At 58.0% G+C, this 17,341-nt stretch overlaps 1 protein-coding gene across 15 annotated transcripts in view; it reads right to left on the reverse strand.

Annotated features, from left to right (window-relative positions):
• Positions 1-4,680: 4,680 nt before the first annotated feature.
• Positions 4,681-17,341, reverse strand: part of Jade2 (jade family PHD finger 2) — a 44,771-nt gene continuing 32,110 nt past the window's right edge. For 11 of the 15 annotated variants that reach the window (XM_013078852.3, XM_087194944.1, XM_087194946.1 and 8 more), the window contains 4 exons: positions 12,570-12,687; positions 10,379-10,510; positions 9,741-9,875; positions 4,681-9,191 (listed from right to left, as the gene is read on the reverse strand). In XM_013078852.3, the coding sequence (XP_012934306.1) occupies positions 8,377-9,191; positions 9,741-9,875; positions 10,379-10,510; positions 12,570-12,687 (1,200 nt within the window). In that variant the 3' untranslated portion in view covers positions 4,681-8,376. The remainder of the gene's footprint in view (positions 9,192-9,740; positions 9,876-10,378; positions 10,511-12,569; positions 12,688-17,341) is intronic. The other 4 variants (XM_004836560.3, XM_087194951.1, XM_087194950.1 and 1 more) reach the window with 1 other exon arrangement.

Below are 17,341 nucleotides of genomic sequence, written 5' to 3' on the forward strand. Positions count from 1 at the left end.
GCTGGAGAAGCAATGCTTTGCCTTCTTGATGACTCCATGTCAGGGCAGCCTTTTTACCCATCATTCCTTGTGCTGGGCCCCTACACACTAGACTCTTATTTTCTTTCTCACACAAAACCTTATACAGTATAAGGGAAAAAAACAATAGAGCCGGGTGTGGTGGTGCATGTCTGTGACCCCAGCACTCGAGAGAGAGGCTGAGGCAGGAGGATCACCCTGAGTTTGAGGCCAGCCTGGACTACATAGTGAGACCCCATCTCAAAATAAAAACAAAACAAAACAAAACAAAACAAACCACTTTATATAAGGGAAATGAATAGTTTTGGCAGGCATTTAACCAAGTGTGTGCTCAGTGCTGGATTCAGGCGTGGACGTTTGGCCTCACTTTCCATCTGCCTTCCCTTGGGTAGTCACTCAGCAGGCATTTTCTGAATGGCTTGAAGTTGTGAGTAGCAGGTGTTTTGTCCCAGCAACGAGAAAGCTGACTAGTACAGCACCCCACCCCAGGCCCCAGGGCCTCACACTTGGGTTAGGGCAGGGGTCTGGCCCACAAATCAGCACCCCTTCCCCAGCCTCCTAGGACTTTGCTGCAGTAAAAAACAGCGCAAACATCAGGGCTGGAAAGGGGGGGTCATCACACACCCAGTATATCCAGCACCTGACCCCAGAGTCGGTCCCTAGGGCTCAGAATAGCAGTTCGGAGCACCTGCAGGTGGAGGTGTGTTCTGCTGCGTGTGCTCTGCTCTGTCTTGTCCCTTGGCCTCCCCTGCACACCCTGGGCTGCTCCTCAGTCTCACGTTGATCGCAACGTTCAATCTGGGGCAGGGGAACATTCCTTCTTTGCTAAGGGGGTGTGTGGGGAGACTCCTGGTTCAACTACCCGGGGCGCTCAGGTTGTGAGGCATCTGGTGCACAGGGCGAGCACAGCCAAGGAGGGGCCCGAGGAACTCAGAAAGGGCGGACCCAGCAGGGACCTCGTCTTTATTTCCCGGATGAAGAAAGTGAGGCCCGGAAGGGACCAGTGTGCAGATCCCTAATGCTCTGAGTCCAAGGCCCACACAACTGTATTTCAAGTCACTTCCTTCCTTCTGGCCATTTGGGAGTGAACTCTCTAGACTCGGACGGCCACAGGTAGCTCAATGTTGGCTGAGGACGGAGGGGAGGGGAGAGTGAGGGGAGTTGTCCACTGAATCCAGATTTCTAGACCCAGGACTGCTGTGGCCAAGAAGACAAGTCCCAGATCTACCGGAGAGGCGTGGGCTGTCCCAAGGCCTGGCCAGCCGCATCCCCTTCCTCCCAGCCTCCGTGTCGCGTTCCCGTTTCGCCACCATTGCCCCCTTTCCCAGGAGCCCCTGTCAGACTCCTGTGGCCAGGCTTTGGGGCAACCCCGAGGCCAACTCCTCCCACTGCGAAGGCCCCGCGAGTCTGGCCCAGAAGAGAGTCTCAGGCAGAGGGACTTGGGGCTGTGCAGTTGTCATTCGGGAGAGGACCCTACGGTTCAACAGACAAAAATACAGGACGCGTAAATTAGAATCTAAGATAACAATGCATAGTTTTGTTTTTGTTTTTGTTTTGTGTGTGTGGTGCTGGGAATGGAACCCAGAGCTGCTCTACCACCCAGCCACACTCCCAGCCCCGAATTGTTCTTTAAGTGTAAGTATCATCCAACACTGCACACTGGATTTCACCGGCAATCCTGGAGTGGAGCCTCCTGCGCTTCACTGCCCTGTGTGCCTGCGTCCTGAAACCTTCATCTCCTCGAAGGGGCCCCCTTTGCCCCTCCCCAGCCGGGCGGAGGCCAGCCCGGAAGGACCCGGCGCTGCCCGTCAATGCCAGCTCTCCGGCGCCTCCTCGCCACTCGGGGCCGGGCACCCACAGGCCTCCGCCGCTTGTTCTCCCCTCCCTGCCTCCCTGCTCCCAAAGGCCGACGGGGAGAGGGCAAGGAGAGGGACAGAGGAGGCTGCGGCTCTCGACTGGGGATGGAGCGTCAGCCCTTAGAGTGAGGTGACGCCACCTGGGCCGGGGCTGGCAGGCAGTAGGTGGCGCCACACACCCTGCCTTGCAGGAGTGGAGCCTGAATAAGGGAAATGGGGAGCACCCCCGGCAACTTCCTCCCCTCCCCGGGTTCTGCAATCTGGGGTTGCCTGGGTGAAGTCCGCCTCCCACGCTGGCCTGGTCTCTCTGGAGAGGTTTGTGTCCCCACCGTGTCCGCAGGGCTCTGCCACAGGTGCTCAGTCCATGCCTGCCTGAAGGAAAGGGGATGAGGGGCACCTGCTCCCAGACGCGCCCCACCAACCCTCCTCAGACGCCTGTGCCATCGCTGGAACGCTCCTGGCCGCCGAGGGGGGCTGGTGCCTCGGTCCTGGGGGGTCTCAGGGGCAGAGACGGCGCAGGCAGCCGCCACAGGGCCTTGTGGAGTTAGAGGTGCAGGAGGGGAGGGGTCCCCCAGGGACTTGGGTGGGAAGGCAGGGCCGGGCCTCCTGACTTCTGCTGTGGAAGTGGCTCAAGGACTCCTTGAGGTTGTTGGGTCAGGTTCTGTGGGAGCTCGGGTGAGTCCCAGGCAGCCCATAAAGAAAAAATGTAGGGCCAGGGATTTAGCTCAATGGTTTCGCTGCCGGCTGCGCAAGCTCAAGAGCCCGAGTTCAATCCCTGGTACCAAAAAAAAAAAAAAAAAAGAGAGACAAGTGTTGGAATTTTTTTTTTTAAAAAAAGAAAGAATGTAAAATTTCTCATTCGGAGTTATCTTAAAGCCAAGCCTAGTAGCACACACCTGCAATCCCAGCACTCTGGGAGGCTGAGGAAGAAGGGTTGTTCAGTCTGGACAACTGAAGGACTTAGTGAGACATTGTCTCAAAATAAAAAAGAAGAAAGGGTTGGTCTTGTAGCTGGGTGCCCCAGGTTCGATCCCCAATCCTGAATAGTTACTTTGGGGGCCAGGGATTTAGCTCAGTGGTTCCACCTCCTGCCTCGAAAGCACAAGGTCCCGCGTTTGATCCCCGGTACCAAAAATAACTAACTAAATAAATAAAATAAAAAGTTACTTTGTTTTTCATTTGTTTGTTTTTGCCACAATATGCAGTTTAGGATGGCATTGAACTCTCTATGTAGCCCAGGCAGGCTTCCAACTCTTGGTGATCCACCTGCCTCAGCCTCCTGAGTGCTGGGGATCACAGGTGTATGGCACCACATCCGGCAAAATGTTATTTTAAACTGGGCATGGTGGCACACGCCTATGATCCCAGCACTTGAGAAGATGAGGTGGAAGATTGGAAGCTACAGACTGGAGATGTAGCTCAGAGGTAGGGTGCTTGCTTAGCATGCGGGTGAGGCCTGAGGCTCCAGCCCCAGCACAGACACAAAAAGTTATTTTGTATTGATTATCCAATGTTTAAATGATCATACTTCAAATATAATGGGTTAAATAAATTGTATTATTACAAGTCATTTGATTGGCTTATTTTCCTAAAATGTGGTTACGTGGTGACATGTGACTTAACACTGTCTCTATTGCAGTGCTGCCTCCACCAGAGGTGGCCTGGGCCCTCCTTCCCCAGGTTCATCAGCGGGGCCAGGCTTGGAGGTGTAGGTCTTGGAGTGGGGCCGACAGCATCCTAGCTAGATTCTTGGAGTCCTAGTGTTACGGTTTGGATGTGAAATGTCCCCAAAGGCTCATGTGTCAGCGGTGTGGCTTTCAGGTAAGTGGATCACCAGGGTGCCTGCTCACCCGTGGATGAGTCTAGTGATTTCTTCACAGCTGAACATGTTAGCGTGAGTGGGTCCCCAGGGTGCGCCTCTGGAGGGTGGATGCTTCTCTCTGCTGGCTCCCCTTCCCGGCTGCCATAGGTTGAGCCCCTTTCCTCCACCAGGCCTTTTGTCCCCTTGGATCCAGCCTACCATGGACTCAAACTTCAGAAACCTTGAGCTAAAATCTCTTCTCCTTAAATTGTGTCAGGTATTTTGTCCCGGTGAATGGAAAGTGACTAATACACCCACAACCTTTTCCACATAGCCTTCCCTTGGGCCCTGTTCTGTGAATGACACCTCCTGGCCAGTGTTTGCCTGTGCCAAGCCCTCTGCCAGGAACACAGCCCTGGCCTCCCTGCAGTCCCCTTGGGTCCCCAGCTGTTGAGGCCTTAGATCTGTTGCCCCGCGGTCTGTGAGCACAGCCCACCAGCACCACGCTGGCGGAGAGGCGCGAGCTGGGTGAATGAGTAAAGGGATGGATGGTGTCACTTTCTTTGAGCTGTGACCTTACTGGGTTGTGAGCAGACTCAGAGCAGGGACAGACGTTCCAGTCCCCACTCTTCCCAGAGCACCTGACACGGAGTAGGTGCCGAGTGACAATGAATGAAAAACAAACCCAGGGAAAAATCCCCAGGGACCTAGACAGGCTGGAGGTAAAGGAGAGCAGCCTTGGAGGGGTGACTTTGGGTTTGTCCCTCAGCCTTCCTGAACCTCAGGGGGTGACACTGTGAAGATCAATGAAATACTGTGCCGGCTTAATGTGCTGACCTGGTATGTACTGAGGCCCACTAGGCCCGGCACTGTCACAGCCCTTTGGGAGGCCAAAGCAGGTCCTTTGGGACTCAGACAGCTCTTGCGGAGACCCCTGTGGGGCGTGTGCGGAGGACGCCAGGGCCCCTACACCAGGCCCAATGGAACGGAGCCCCACACCAGCCACACAGAAAACACTGCTTTATTAACTGCGTTTGCCAACACAGGAGGAGTGAGGAGGGCTCCCCAGGACACAGGCCCTGGCACGGCCCGGGGTCTGGAAGCCCCCATGAGTGAGCAGGGCAGGAGGGGCTGGGAGCTATGCAGCAGCGGCAACACAATCATGCAGGGCACAGCGGGCACTGGCCACACGGAGGCGACCGTACATTCTATTGCTTGTTAAGGGTTGTGAACATGGACAATGTACAAAAAGGAGAAATAGGTCTTTGCGGTAATGAAAAATACATTTTTTCTCTACAAAGGAATCTTTTCTAATACAAGAAAATAAATATTGCAACATAAGCCAAAAATAATTTAAAATTGCTCTTTTCAATATATTTTCAATATTTCTCTTGTATATTAACAAATGGCACATCACTTTCTTTGAAACAAAGACAGAAGGTGTCTCCTCCTGTGACATTCATATCACCCCCTCCGCCCCCCAACGTGATTTGGAGCACACAGGTCTGAGGGTCTGAGGACAAGGGCAGCAGGGGGGCCTTAAAGAACAACGAAAGAAAGGTCCTAGGCTCCAGCCCCAGCTCTGTGGCCAATGTGACCAGCCGGGGCGAGGGCGTGGGAAATGGCCTTGCTGCAGGAATCCAGACCATTGTGCAGAGCTTTGGGTCTGGGCAGAGGCTGGCCACAGCTGGCAGTGAGCCAGGGGATGCCAAGTCCGGCTGCTGCCAACGTCTGTTAGAATCGGGCAGACGGATCTCTAGGAATCGCCCCAGCAATTCCTAGTATGCTTGTACACAACGCAACAAATGTGCACGCGTGGACACAGAAGGCCGTCCTCGCACATCACACACACACACACACGCACACGCACACGCACAAACTACGGCCCAACACCTGCATCTGGAAACCTGGGTGGCTTCTCCAAGGAAGCTGAGGCCTCTAACACTGTCAATGTCAGAGCCCATTTAATAAAATAAACGAGCATTCTACCCTTCTTGTTTGTTTCAAAATACACTTACAATACATAAAAATACTTTCCTCGAACATTACCCTTTGTCATGGGATGAGGGAAGGAGGGAGGCGGCCAGGACCAGTGAGAATGTGGGACTTGAGCCAGATGAGTTACAGAGCAGCTTCCGCCTCCCTGGGGAGGGCAGTGAGTATGGGCAGTTGCGGTCAAGAACAAGACCTAGCTCTGGCCAGGAAAAGGAGCCTGCCTGGGTCTCAGGGTGGCGATGCCCTCCACACTGCAGACAGTGGGCCGGAAGAAGAGCCAGGGCTGTAGGGTGGGATGGAGGAGACCGGCAGCCTGTCCTCCCGTGGTCTGCTGGACACCAGGGAAGTGGAGACAGCTACCGGGTGAAGACTGGCGAGGGCCTGGCCTGGGGTGGAAGGGCCACCTGCCAGCCAGTAAGACACCGGGGCCCTGCGAGACACCGGCCCCGGGGACAGTCCAGTCCAAAGCCGTAAGCAATGGAGAAGAGCCAGAACCAACTGGCCGACACGAGCAGCGGCTTTCTGAAGACTGGCAGCCACGCCATCTGGCCTCCTGGCCCAGTTTCCACTCACACAGCCCGGCCCCTGCCCCAGGATGGAGCCAAGGGGTCACGGGTGGGCACTGAGACAGGTGGACCCTGCGGCTCGCCAGCGCCCCACCCCAGCAGGGTTTAGTTGTTCTTTAAGCGCACCCCTTTGCTGGCTGCAGGGCCGGCCCGGGCAATCCAGCACGGAGGAGCGTGTCACCCGAGGTGAGCCAGGCACAGGGAAGGAAGGCCTGCTCAAAGCCAGCGAACGCACGGGCTGGGACGCTGACGCTGACACCGCACTGTCACCGAGGAGGGCAGGCAGCCTAAGTCTACGCAGTAGCTCACGCCACCCCACGCCCAGGATCCTCGAGGGACCTCACTTCTGGAGTACGCTCAGACCAAACATTCCCAATCCTCTGAACTGAAGTCATCATCTTGGATTCTGGTTTTGCTAAAATTCACATGAAACCGAGCCGTCGATGACCATGCCATTGTCGTACCTTGGTAAGTGTTGGAGCTGGGGGTGGATCTGCTCTTGGTGTGATCTGCACGGGGGAACCACAAGGGAAAGACGCTTTCCAGGCTGGTTTCGGTCGGGATGTCCCCTGGAGTCTCGGAGTGGACAGGGTTGCTCACAGTGGCCCAGCCCAGGGTCTGAAAGCCAGCACCCGGGAACTGGGCAACAATAGCAGCAGCAGCGAGGCCTCCTCCTCCTCCTCCTCCTCCTCCTCCTCAAGACCTGGGCTCTCCTCCGAGGGTGTGCACAATGAGTGTTTCTGTACTGTTGCTAAAGAACTCCATTTTAAAAAAAGTCCAAGTGACAAGTTGTCAGGTCCAGGCTGTGCTGCTGTATTAGGATCAAAATATTCTTTGGCATCCATTGAATGATTCGACTGATTCACTGGACTTTTGCAAGGTTCTTGTTGGAGAAGTTCTGGCTTTACCAGTGGTGGAAGTGACCCAGGAGTAATTCGTAAAAGAAAAACAAACAATGTTTTCACGGAATTCCTTTTTCGTTTGTTCCCTGAGCTATCACCCTGGGGCCACTCCACTGAAACTCTTCAAAGCAATTACCTAGGACCTAGAGGTGGGGCGGAGGGGCAGGGGGAGGACGGGGCGGGGAGAAGGGGTTAAGGCTCTAAGGGACAGAGGGACACAGGAACATCCAGCAAGACTTCAACCAGCCCCAGCAGGCCAACACCGGCCTGTCCCGGGCCCCGGGATCCCACTGCTTGTTGGAAGGAGGTGTTTCCCAAAGGAAACCAAGGAAGCTCATCTCTTAGCAGGACTAGGAACTTGAAAAGGCAAACGGTCTGGTCTGGCCAGCTTTGTGGGAGTGACCAGACTTCAGCCCTGACGGCCCCGGAGTAAGGAAGTCGGAGCCCCAGACTGATTCTCCGCAGGGTGGCTCTGGCTCCTCACGGTGGGCGGCCAGGCACTGGCCCTCCCCGAGCCCTCCACCTGCACGGTGGCTGGCTGTGTGGGAGTCCCCTGAGTAAACAGCACAGCTCAGGAAGGTTCTGGGAACCCCTTCCCAGAGCCGCTGGGCTGGGCACTGGCAGGGGCAGAGCAGCAAGGGAGAGGAGGCGACAGGGTGGCGGGCAGGCCTCAGATGGCAGGGGTTGGTCAGGAACCGGGGGGCCCCTGCCCCTCAGTACTTTCTCCTAGAAACTCGTTGTGCTTGTGACAGTGAGTAGACTCTGGCTGGGTGTCGCTTATCAGACTTTCTTGGGGATCAGTGGAGTGCAGCAGGACCCCCACCCTGCAACGGGGCCCAAGTGGGACAGGGGGCAAGGCGGGCAGGACAGGCCCCGGAATAATGCCCAAACAGTCTGTGTCACCCAGCGGCAGTGGGCAGGAGTCCTGAGCTCTTCTTCACCTTGCCTACATCTAGCCAGAAGCCCAGCAATGCCGCATAGGTCACGACAGGGGCAGCATAGAGGACCAGGCACTGTCCTTGCGGCCAGAGCTGTAGAAGGAACCCTAACATCCTAGGCCAGCACGGAGGAAAGACAACAGTGTGGAATTCGAACTCTCTCTCTATTAAAAATAAAACCACCACAGAGTGGTAGCCTTGAGGGTCTGGGACACTCGGCAGAGATCGGAAATGGCAGTTGTGACTGGGCTGAGGCCTTGTGGGGGACCAGGGCAGGCCCAGAACGGAGGCAGGGGTGAGTTAGGAGGCCAGGACCCCCATGCGGACCACCTCCTCAGCCCCCGCCTCCCGGGACCCCCGCTGCACCCCGCCGTCCTCTGCCTCTGCCTCCGAGTCGCTCAACTCCCCGTCAGAGAAGTAGCCATCAGCCTCCGCGTCAAAGTGCAGGCCGACCTGTGGCCTCTCGGCCACGGGAGCAGGCGGTCCTGTCCCTGCATCGGGCCTGGCACCCGGCGATCTCCGGGTGACCTTGCTCTCACGGGGTGGCCGGAGCCGGCCCAAGGGCTTGGGGCTCACCATAGGGCCAGGCACTTGGACATTCGAGTCAGCAGCTACTAGGGCTGCCTCGTCCAGGGTCTCGGGGGCCAGTGGCGGGGGGCTTTCTGGGGCTGCAGGAATGGGACAATCCCCAGCTGCAGGGCTGGACGGCAAGTGAGCAGACGTCCGCCGAGGTGGCTTCCTGGCAGGTGGCCCTTGCCCCGCTTTGCCGCTGCCTACATCCAGGCCCCAGGGCTTCCTGGGGGCCTTTTCTGGAGTCGTCCGAGAGCCAGGTCCATCCTGCAGGGGCGGGGGCTTCTTCTTGGCAGGCAGGCGGCTGCGGCCCCGGGCCTTCCTGGCCGGGTCGCCGGCTCGCAGCGAGGGATCCCGCATGAAGCTGAGCAGCGTCTCCTCGTCCTGCAGCAGCTCCTCCGACAGCAGGCCTGGCGCGGGGTCCTCGCGGTGTCCGTTGTTCAGCGACCACTCGCTCATGGCCATGTCCTCTGCCGTGATCTGCACCGACTGCGCCAGCCAGCTATTGAAGAAGGTGCCGTCGATGGGGAACGAGGTGCTCAGGCCTGGGCGAGGGCAGAGGAGGCGGGTGAGACGCCCTTCCAGGTGGCCTTCTGCACCCTCCTCCTGCTCTCCTGCACCCCAGACCCCTGGAAAGCGTCTTGCTTGCCCACCCTCCCATCAACACCCCCTTCTTCCCAGAAGCAGGCCCTACCCTGGCCTGGCAGGGTCAGCTGCAGAGTGAAGGACAAATGAAACAGCGAGCTCCTGGCTCAAACGTTGGTAAGAACTTCGGGGGGACCAGAGGTCAGCATTCAATCAAGCCCAGGGGAAGAAGGGAAAGGCCCTCCAGCCACCAGGGGGCACTGCATCCTCACGAGCAGCTCCTCCCTCAGCTTGAGGCAAAGCACAGGGAAAAACACGAGCTGGACGTGAATAGAGGCAGCGATGTGCATCTGGGCAGGTCTCTCTCGGTCCCCAGCCCCAGCTACGGGTTGCTCCTCCTTTTCCCAAGTCTTGGTAGAGGGTAGTTGGTGAGGGAGGGCCTTCATTTATTTATTTTACTTTTCTTGAGACAAGGTCTCACTATGCAGTTCAGGCTGGCTTGAACTCACTATGTAGCCCAGGCTGGCCTCTCACTGGAGGTGATCCTCCTGCCTCAGCCTCCAGAGTGCTGGGATTACAGGTGTGTGTCACCACACCCGGCTCAGGGCCTCTTTTTAGACATCCAGGTTGTTCCCGTCTTGACACTGAAGGACACAAAAGAAGATGACCTGGGGCTTTTGTGCTGAAGGGAGGCCTGGAAAGGGATTCCACCCTGCTCCCAAAAAAGGCTCTGGAGGAAGGGCTTGCCATTCTGGGGGTCATGAGCCCAAAGCCGGGGCTCCCTAAGGGCTGCTCTGCCTGGTGGGGCAGGAAGGAGGTCTGCGACCTGGGTGGAGGAAGAGCCCATCTCGGGGGGTGCAGCGGGGGACAGGATGAGGACTGCTGGCCTGCCCCTCCTCCCACGGGACTGGCCGAGGGGCTGGGAAAATCCAGCACCGAGGGCCCAGCCTCCGTCCGGGCTATGGCAGGGGAACTCTCAGGAAGTGAGGCGAGGTGCTGAATCTGTCTCCTCCTCCGGGGGGGGGGGGAACAAGGGGCCCGGCCACCCTCTGGCCTTGGGTCCCGTCTCCAGAGCTGGGCCTCCGTGGGCGTGGGCGGGCGCAGGTGAGCAGGCGTGAGCAGAGGCCACCCCAGGGCCCTCACTCACCCAGCTGCCCCAGGACCGAGTCGGGCCCGGCCTTCACTTTCTCTTTCTTCTCCGGGCTGCTGCCCTTGGGACCCTCCCGGCCTTTCCTCTTGGAGTCGCTCTTCTTGCCCTTGGCTCTCCTCCCGGCTTGCTCTGCGGCAGGCAATGCAAGAGGAGGGAGACGGTTACCATCAGGCCAGCACGGAGTGGCAGCCAGGGCTCACCCTCCACGGCATCAAGGCCAGAGCCGGGCCTGGGCCCAGCTGGTGTGGGATGGAGGGGTCCAAGCCCATGGCTGCCCTTGGGGGTGACGGGGTGGGCACAGAGCCACGGGAAGACCCAACTCGTCTGACCTACACCACCCACAGGCCTGGGAGATGTCTGGGGAGGCCTTGAGTGTGAGGCTAAGGAGCGGTACACAAGGGCGGAGAGGAATCCCGTCGGGGGCCTGAGGCCTGGGTTCCAATCCTGACACCATGGCACGTCCCCTTGAGCAAGCCTTGTGCCTTGGTTTCCCAGCCTGCTTTTGAGGTCAGGTGGCAAATGCACACCGGGCCCTAATTCCTTCCTGTCCAGGATGATCTGCAAGTCTGGAAGCAGGGGAAGAGTGCAGGGGAAGACAGCAGCCCTGGGCACCCAAGCCTGACACTCTGGAGGCAGGCGTCCTGCCCTCGGACAGCCTGGACCCTTCCCTCAGCCACAGGACCTGTCTCACCTCGCCCTCACTCCCCAGTTCCTGAACCAGGTCGAGCTCTGGCCTCTGGGTCTATATTGCTGTTTCCTGGTCTTGCCCTTCACCTGGTTCAAATGAAGGCCCAGTGCTACTTCCATTGAGAGGCCCTCCTAGCTCCCAGGCTGGGGGTCTGGCATCACGATAGTGTGGGCACTGCTCTGGGCAGGCACAAACCAGTCTTCTGACCCAATGCCTGCTCTCAACTAAGAGCTGCTGGTTGTTGCCACTTGAGACAAGGAGCCGCAAAGACCCCCAGACTCAACGTGGGGACGCAAACCCTTACATTTCCAGGACACTATGCCCAAGGGCCCTGCTCCTTCCTTGCCACCCTCAGACTTTTTTTTTTTCTTTGCAGTACTGGGAATAAAACTCAGGACCTGGCATTTGCCAGGCAGGTAAGGTGCCACTGAGCTAGGTCCCCGGCCCGCCACCCTCAGATTTGACTGTGGGTGCCTCGTGTGGGCTGCTTCTGTAGCCAGATGTGTGGCCACAGCCAAGCGCCAGGGAGAGCAGGATGCTGCTTCACATCACCTTCTCTCTCAGCAGCCCTGAGACCGAGCTTTCCTTTCTCCAGAGTGCAAGTTCCACGAGGGCAGGAGCCCTACCTGCACTCAGCCAGCACCCACTGAATGACTGAACAGCACACAGGAGCCTCGAGAGCTCCAGAACTGGAGCCGCAACCTGCCCTGACCCCGCACCTGAACTTGGCAATGCTGCTTTCCCAAGCACAAATGGGCGGAAAGCCCAAGGAGCAATCAAGGGAGCCTGGCCACTGGCAGGAAATGGAGGGTACCAGGTCCTCAGTCACTTGCTGCGGCGATGGCCCAGCAGCTTCCTCCCCCTCTTCTGCTCTAGGCTCAAGCCCTCTCTCCGCCCGGCTACTGCCGCTGCCTGGAAACTCAACACCAGAGTACCACCTCTCGGGTTAAGCATTCTCCTTCCCGTGTCTGCATGCCATGAACGGTCCAGCCCTGTTCTCGGCTGAGCAAGTTCAGCCACCAAGAGCTTCAATAGCCTCTAACTGCTAGGTCTGTTAAATGCATTGCAAATGAATGAGAAGACAACAAAGAAGAAACACCGCTGATCCAGGGCCTGAATCCTGTCACGCAGAGTCAGGAAGAACACACAGGTACTGAGCCATATCTAGAGACTTCAGGGGAGGCCAGGGCTGCAAAAGGTTCACCAGAGCCTGCCCATGCTGCCTCGGCCCCCGCACAGGGCCCCTCGCACTCTGGGTCTACACCCGCTCACTCACTTGCCCTCTGCTCATGAACCGCAGTGGCCAGTGAACCTGAAAGGCCCGAGGGCAGCCTGGCGCCCTGTTCCCAACACAACCAAGCCCTCAGCAGGCCCCCTCCGGGCCCAGGAAATGGTGGAGGGGGAAAGGGGCCAATGGGTCCCACACATCTACCCCACTGCACCTCCAGACGCACCTCCCTCGGGCCCCACCCCGCAGTGGCAGCAGGGGAGGCGCCCTACCTCGACACAGGTCCTGCTCGATAAGCTTCATCTGCAGGTGGAAGATCTGCTCCTGGAGCTTGCAGATGGCGTGCTTGGTTCGCTCACGCCTCGTCACCATGTAGCACAGATTCCTAACCTGAGGAAACACGAGAGGTTTCCCACCTTGCCCATGGGCAGCCACTGCAGTTCTCCCAGCTCGGCTCGACACGGGCTCCCTGGAGCCTTTCCTGCGGGTGCGACCCCTGCAGGTGCACCCCAACCTACACTGTGAACACCAGGCCTTGCGTCCACCTACCACTGACCTGGCCCAAGAGGCAGCCCCAGGCGGTGACCACCGGAGCCAGCCTGAGCCCTGGCTCTGGCCTCCTGCATGGCCCACCCTCCAACCCGCCTCCCCTCAAGTGCTGGCTGCAGCTCCGTGCACGCTGAGTGAGGGAGGCCCTGCGTGAGGCTCTTCGCAAGGCCATCAGGGTCCCTTTCTCCCCAGGGATTGCCATGCAGCAGGCAGAGACGCTGACCAAGGTGTCCTAGGACCAGGCTGTCCTGACACAGACCTGCGGGGAGACAGCAAGGTGTCCTGGACAAAGGGACACTAGACCAGGCAGGAGATCACACGCAGAGAGCACAGAGCAGGGACAGGCACAGGCTGGCTTGTGGCTAGCATCGGGGAGCAGTGAGAGGCAAGGCCAGGCAGGGAGAAGGCAGGAAGGAGGGCAGGCTCCGAGGCCAGGGCAGCTGGGGGCCTCTGCGAAGGTGAGACCCAGGAACTGTCCCCGAGGACCGGCTCTCCCTCCCCACCGGCCGGGACCCCAGTGCGTCCACAGTGGTTCCTGTGCCTGGCTCCTCCTCTCTAGCTGCCTGTGCGTCCCAGTCTGGCCCATCATCTCTCGCAGGGAGAGGTAAGCCAACCCAACCCACCCGCTCCCACACAGCCATCTTCTTGAAATGCCAATCAGACGACTTCCCTCCTCCCAGCACTGCCTCCTTAGGCTGAATGACATCCCTCCAAACTCTACAGGGACCCTCAGAATGGGACTGTACTCGGCAGCTGAGTCTCAGTGGCTGTACCTGGTTAAAGTGAGGTCATACTGGATTAGGGTGGAGTCCCAGGTCGGGGACATCCAACTCTCAGGGGTGGGGTTTCAAATCTACACTGCAGACGACGCTAAGGAACCTGGAAACTCCTGCCCTAAGCCAGGGGCTGCTGAAGTGAGGCACACAGGATACAGGTTAGTGCTCCTCAATATAGGAAAAAATATTACAACTGCCGCTAGCATTTTCTTTTTCTAGGCTCTATTAGCAACCCTGATTGTTTTATAATATGCAGTGGTAGTTATGAGATATTAAAAATACATTATCAGAGGTATCTGCTCCATGTTTTTTACTGATGAGGGCACACTTTGCCATCAGGAATGCCTGCAGATTCTGACTCCAAAGACCCAAGAATCTTTCTGCCTCTTTCTGTAAGAATCCCAACACTCTTTGGTTGGTACTTCAGTCACACTGTGACCCCTACATCTTTTATTTCTGCCTCAACTACTTTTTAAATTTCTCCTGAGAATCTTAGTAACATAACTACATCTTTGGGACAAGGATTTAGCTTAGTGGTTTCATTGCCTGCTTCGCAAGTGCAAGGACCAGAGTTCGATCCCCGGTACCAAAAACAAAAACAAAAACATAACTTCGGCTTTAAAAACTGAATATTATGCAATCCCTTTGTTCTGATGGCTTTTGGAGACAAGCTGTTCCCTCCCATCTATCTATCCATCATCTATCTATCTGAGACACAGTCTCACTCTGTAGTCCAGGCTGGCCTTCAATTCACAGCAATCCTCTTGCTTCAGCCTTTCGAGTGCTGGGATTACAGGCATGAGCCACTATGCTCGGTCTAGGTTTTACATTTCGATGAAGCTGTTTTGCTAGCAGTGAGTTTTAGAGAAAGCCGGGAGCTGGGTGGGGTGGAGGAGCAGGCAGGCTGGCAGGAGATGCCTGCAGGTCTTGGCGGCTGACTCAAGTCTGGAGCTCAGGACAGAGATGTGCTGTGGGTGGGTGGACAGGATGGGGAGCCTGGGGCCGGGCTACAGCTCAGTGGAAGAGCGCTGGCTGAGCCTGCGAGGCCCTGGGTTCCATTCCCAGCACCAAAGAAACAAGCAAAAAAGGTGAACACCCTGGTGCCTCTGGCCCTGAGCGTGGGCCCAGGAGCAGCTGTCAACAGAGCAAGGGAACCAGGACACCGAGGCAGACAGAAGGAGGCAGAGAATCCAGAGGAAAAGGGTTTCAAGGTCAAGGGCAAGCTCCACAGTGAGGACCCACCTCGGAGAAGGGATGGAGAAGAGGGAGGGCAAGGCTGTCGGCGCAGACGGCCAGGGAACAAGGACCCAAACACCATGAGGGATGAACAGAAAGGGGAGCTGGGGTGGTGGGGAGGGTCCCACACCAGGGGGAGAGGAGGAGGAGGATGTGCAGAAGACGGGACAGAGTTTAAACGACTCCCACGCTGGAGGCATGGCCCGAGGAGGGGAGGAAGGGCGGCAAAGGCCTGTCTGTGCGGCATGGGCGGAAGCCTGAGGATGCATCCAGGCTGGGGCTCGGCTGGCCGGAGGAGGAGGCCATATGGGAAGAGACGGCCAAGCTGTGAGGGAGGCCAGGCCAGCAGGGCCTAAAGGCCTGAAGGCCCGAAGCCAGCTGGCAGGGACTGGGGGACTAGTTACCCACCCCAGGGCCAGGGAAGGGCGGCTGCCTGGGATGTGCAGGAACCCGGGGCTGTGGTGGCAGAAGCCCGGGGCCTTCTGGGTGAGTGACCTGGGAGCAGCTGGAGGTTCGAGGTTCGGTGGGGAGGGGCTGCCCCCACAAGGCAGGCTTTGGTCGGGAATGAGGGCCGGGCCACCACCATCTAGACCAGTGACGGAGAACTTAGAGCTCTCAATGACAAGAAACACCCCGCCAGTGGCATAGGCCCGCCATCGCTGATCTAGGCACTGAGGACAGAGTAAGCAGTGACCAAGTGACAAGGAGGCAGTGTCCGAGAGGCAGGACACACTTCCGGCTAAGCAGCTACCTCTGGGAGATGCAGCAGAAGCCAGGCCTTAGGGAGCTCCCAGGCAGCCCTTCTCGGGGCAGGTGTGTGTCTAAGAGCCACCTCCACCCTCTCGGCCCTATCTGTGTCAGGTCAGGCTTCAGAACGAACTGGTATCAGGATCCACAGCTAGCGGTGACAACAGTCAAGGCCACCAAAGATGCCACTGTGCCAAACCTCTGTCCTCCGACCTCGCTGTGACCCCATGCACAGTTCGATCCTGGTTGCAGGCTGTCATTGAACTCGCTGTGCAGCCCATACTGGCCTCCAACTCACGGTGATCCTCCTGGCTCAGTCTCCCGAGTGCTGGGATTATAGGCGTGCACCACCACACCTGGCTGACAGTTTGATTCTTATTCCCATTTTTCAGACTAGGAAACTGAAACTCAAAAAAGCGGAAACAGAAACGAAGACACAGAGCTGGGCAGTGCAAAAACCCGATGCAGACGTAGGCTCCCTAAGGCGCACATCTGAGCCCGACCCTGCACCCCGATGGATCTGGGCCCAGCTGGCCTGGTGCCCAGTCCCAGGCTGGAGACAGGGCCAGGCCACCACACAGGGGCTTTCAGAAAGCCTTCCCGACAGCGGGAATCTCAGGTCACCTGCATGTGGCTGAGAGGCCCTGCGGCCGGGACACTAAGCAGGCTGAGCTGGCTTATTACTATCTCTGATGCTTTTTCTCCAAAGCCCTCAAGGCTGAACACCCCTCACCCTGCTTCCAGCTGCTGCCCACCAGCCCGCCCATGCGGCTGCCAGGGAAGCAGCATTTGGACAGAGCCCTCCTGTGCTATAAGGAGCTGTGCAGACTTCAGAGTCGGCGGAGTCCTCCTTCCTGGAGGCTCCCCAGTGCCGGCCCCACCTGAATCAGCTGACACTGGGGCTGGGAGCTTGGTGAAAGGATGGGCCTGCCTGGGAAATGTACATAACAGGAGAAGCCAGCTTTGCTCTTCTTGACCCCAACCCTTCCCCTAACGCAAGTCAAGCTCCAACCCTCGGAGACCCAGTTCCTCTGAGGCTTCCTGTCCCTTTATGTCCCAAGCCCCGGTGACTCCATGTACGCAGCTGAGCTGGGAGAGCTTCCTCACGTCACCTAGTCTGGAGTGGTGGCTTCGGAAGTGGGCCGAGGGCCAGACACGAGGGCCAGACACGAGGGCCGCCCACGGACCGGGGCCGTCGGTCTCATGGGTCACCAGGGAGACTTCAAGGGCGAAGGAGCAGATTATACAGGAGACCCTGGAGGCGGAGACTCAGGGAAACTCCGGAAGCAGCATGGCCACAGAGTGCTTGAACCCGATGCCTCTGCCACATGTGACAGGAGGCTGGGCAGCCCAGGAGGAAGCGGCTGCAATGCAGGTGGCCTTGCCCTCTGCCCTGGCTATGACCAGAGACATGTGATCCCTCACCCCACACTTCTGACCTGGTGGCAGGCTGACAGCGTCCTGAAGTAAGCTCCCTCTCAGGCCACCAGGGCCACTTCTGCCCCGCCCAGGGCCCTGGGCAGATGAGCAGGGCAAAGGGGAATGCAGAGGTGGGGCCAGGTTCCCCGGCCCTGACACCTGCCAAGACGCTCTACCCACATTACAGACTTGCTGACTGAAGGGCAGATAAGAAAAGCAGCCGCCTCAGGTCACACAAAGCTCCCGCCATGCTTCTGCCAGGGGCTGTTTCCTAACAGGGCCCAGGGAGATGGTGACCACGCTGTGGGTACCCCAGG

The sequence above is a fragment of the Heterocephalus glaber genome, unplaced genomic scaffold (genome assembly GCF_053883595.1).
Source record: "Heterocephalus glaber isolate CG9 unplaced genomic scaffold, H.glaber_assembly_v1.0 deba00001606, whole genome shotgun sequence".
Taxonomy (NCBI): domain Eukaryota; kingdom Metazoa; phylum Chordata; class Mammalia; order Rodentia; family Bathyergidae; genus Heterocephalus; species Heterocephalus glaber.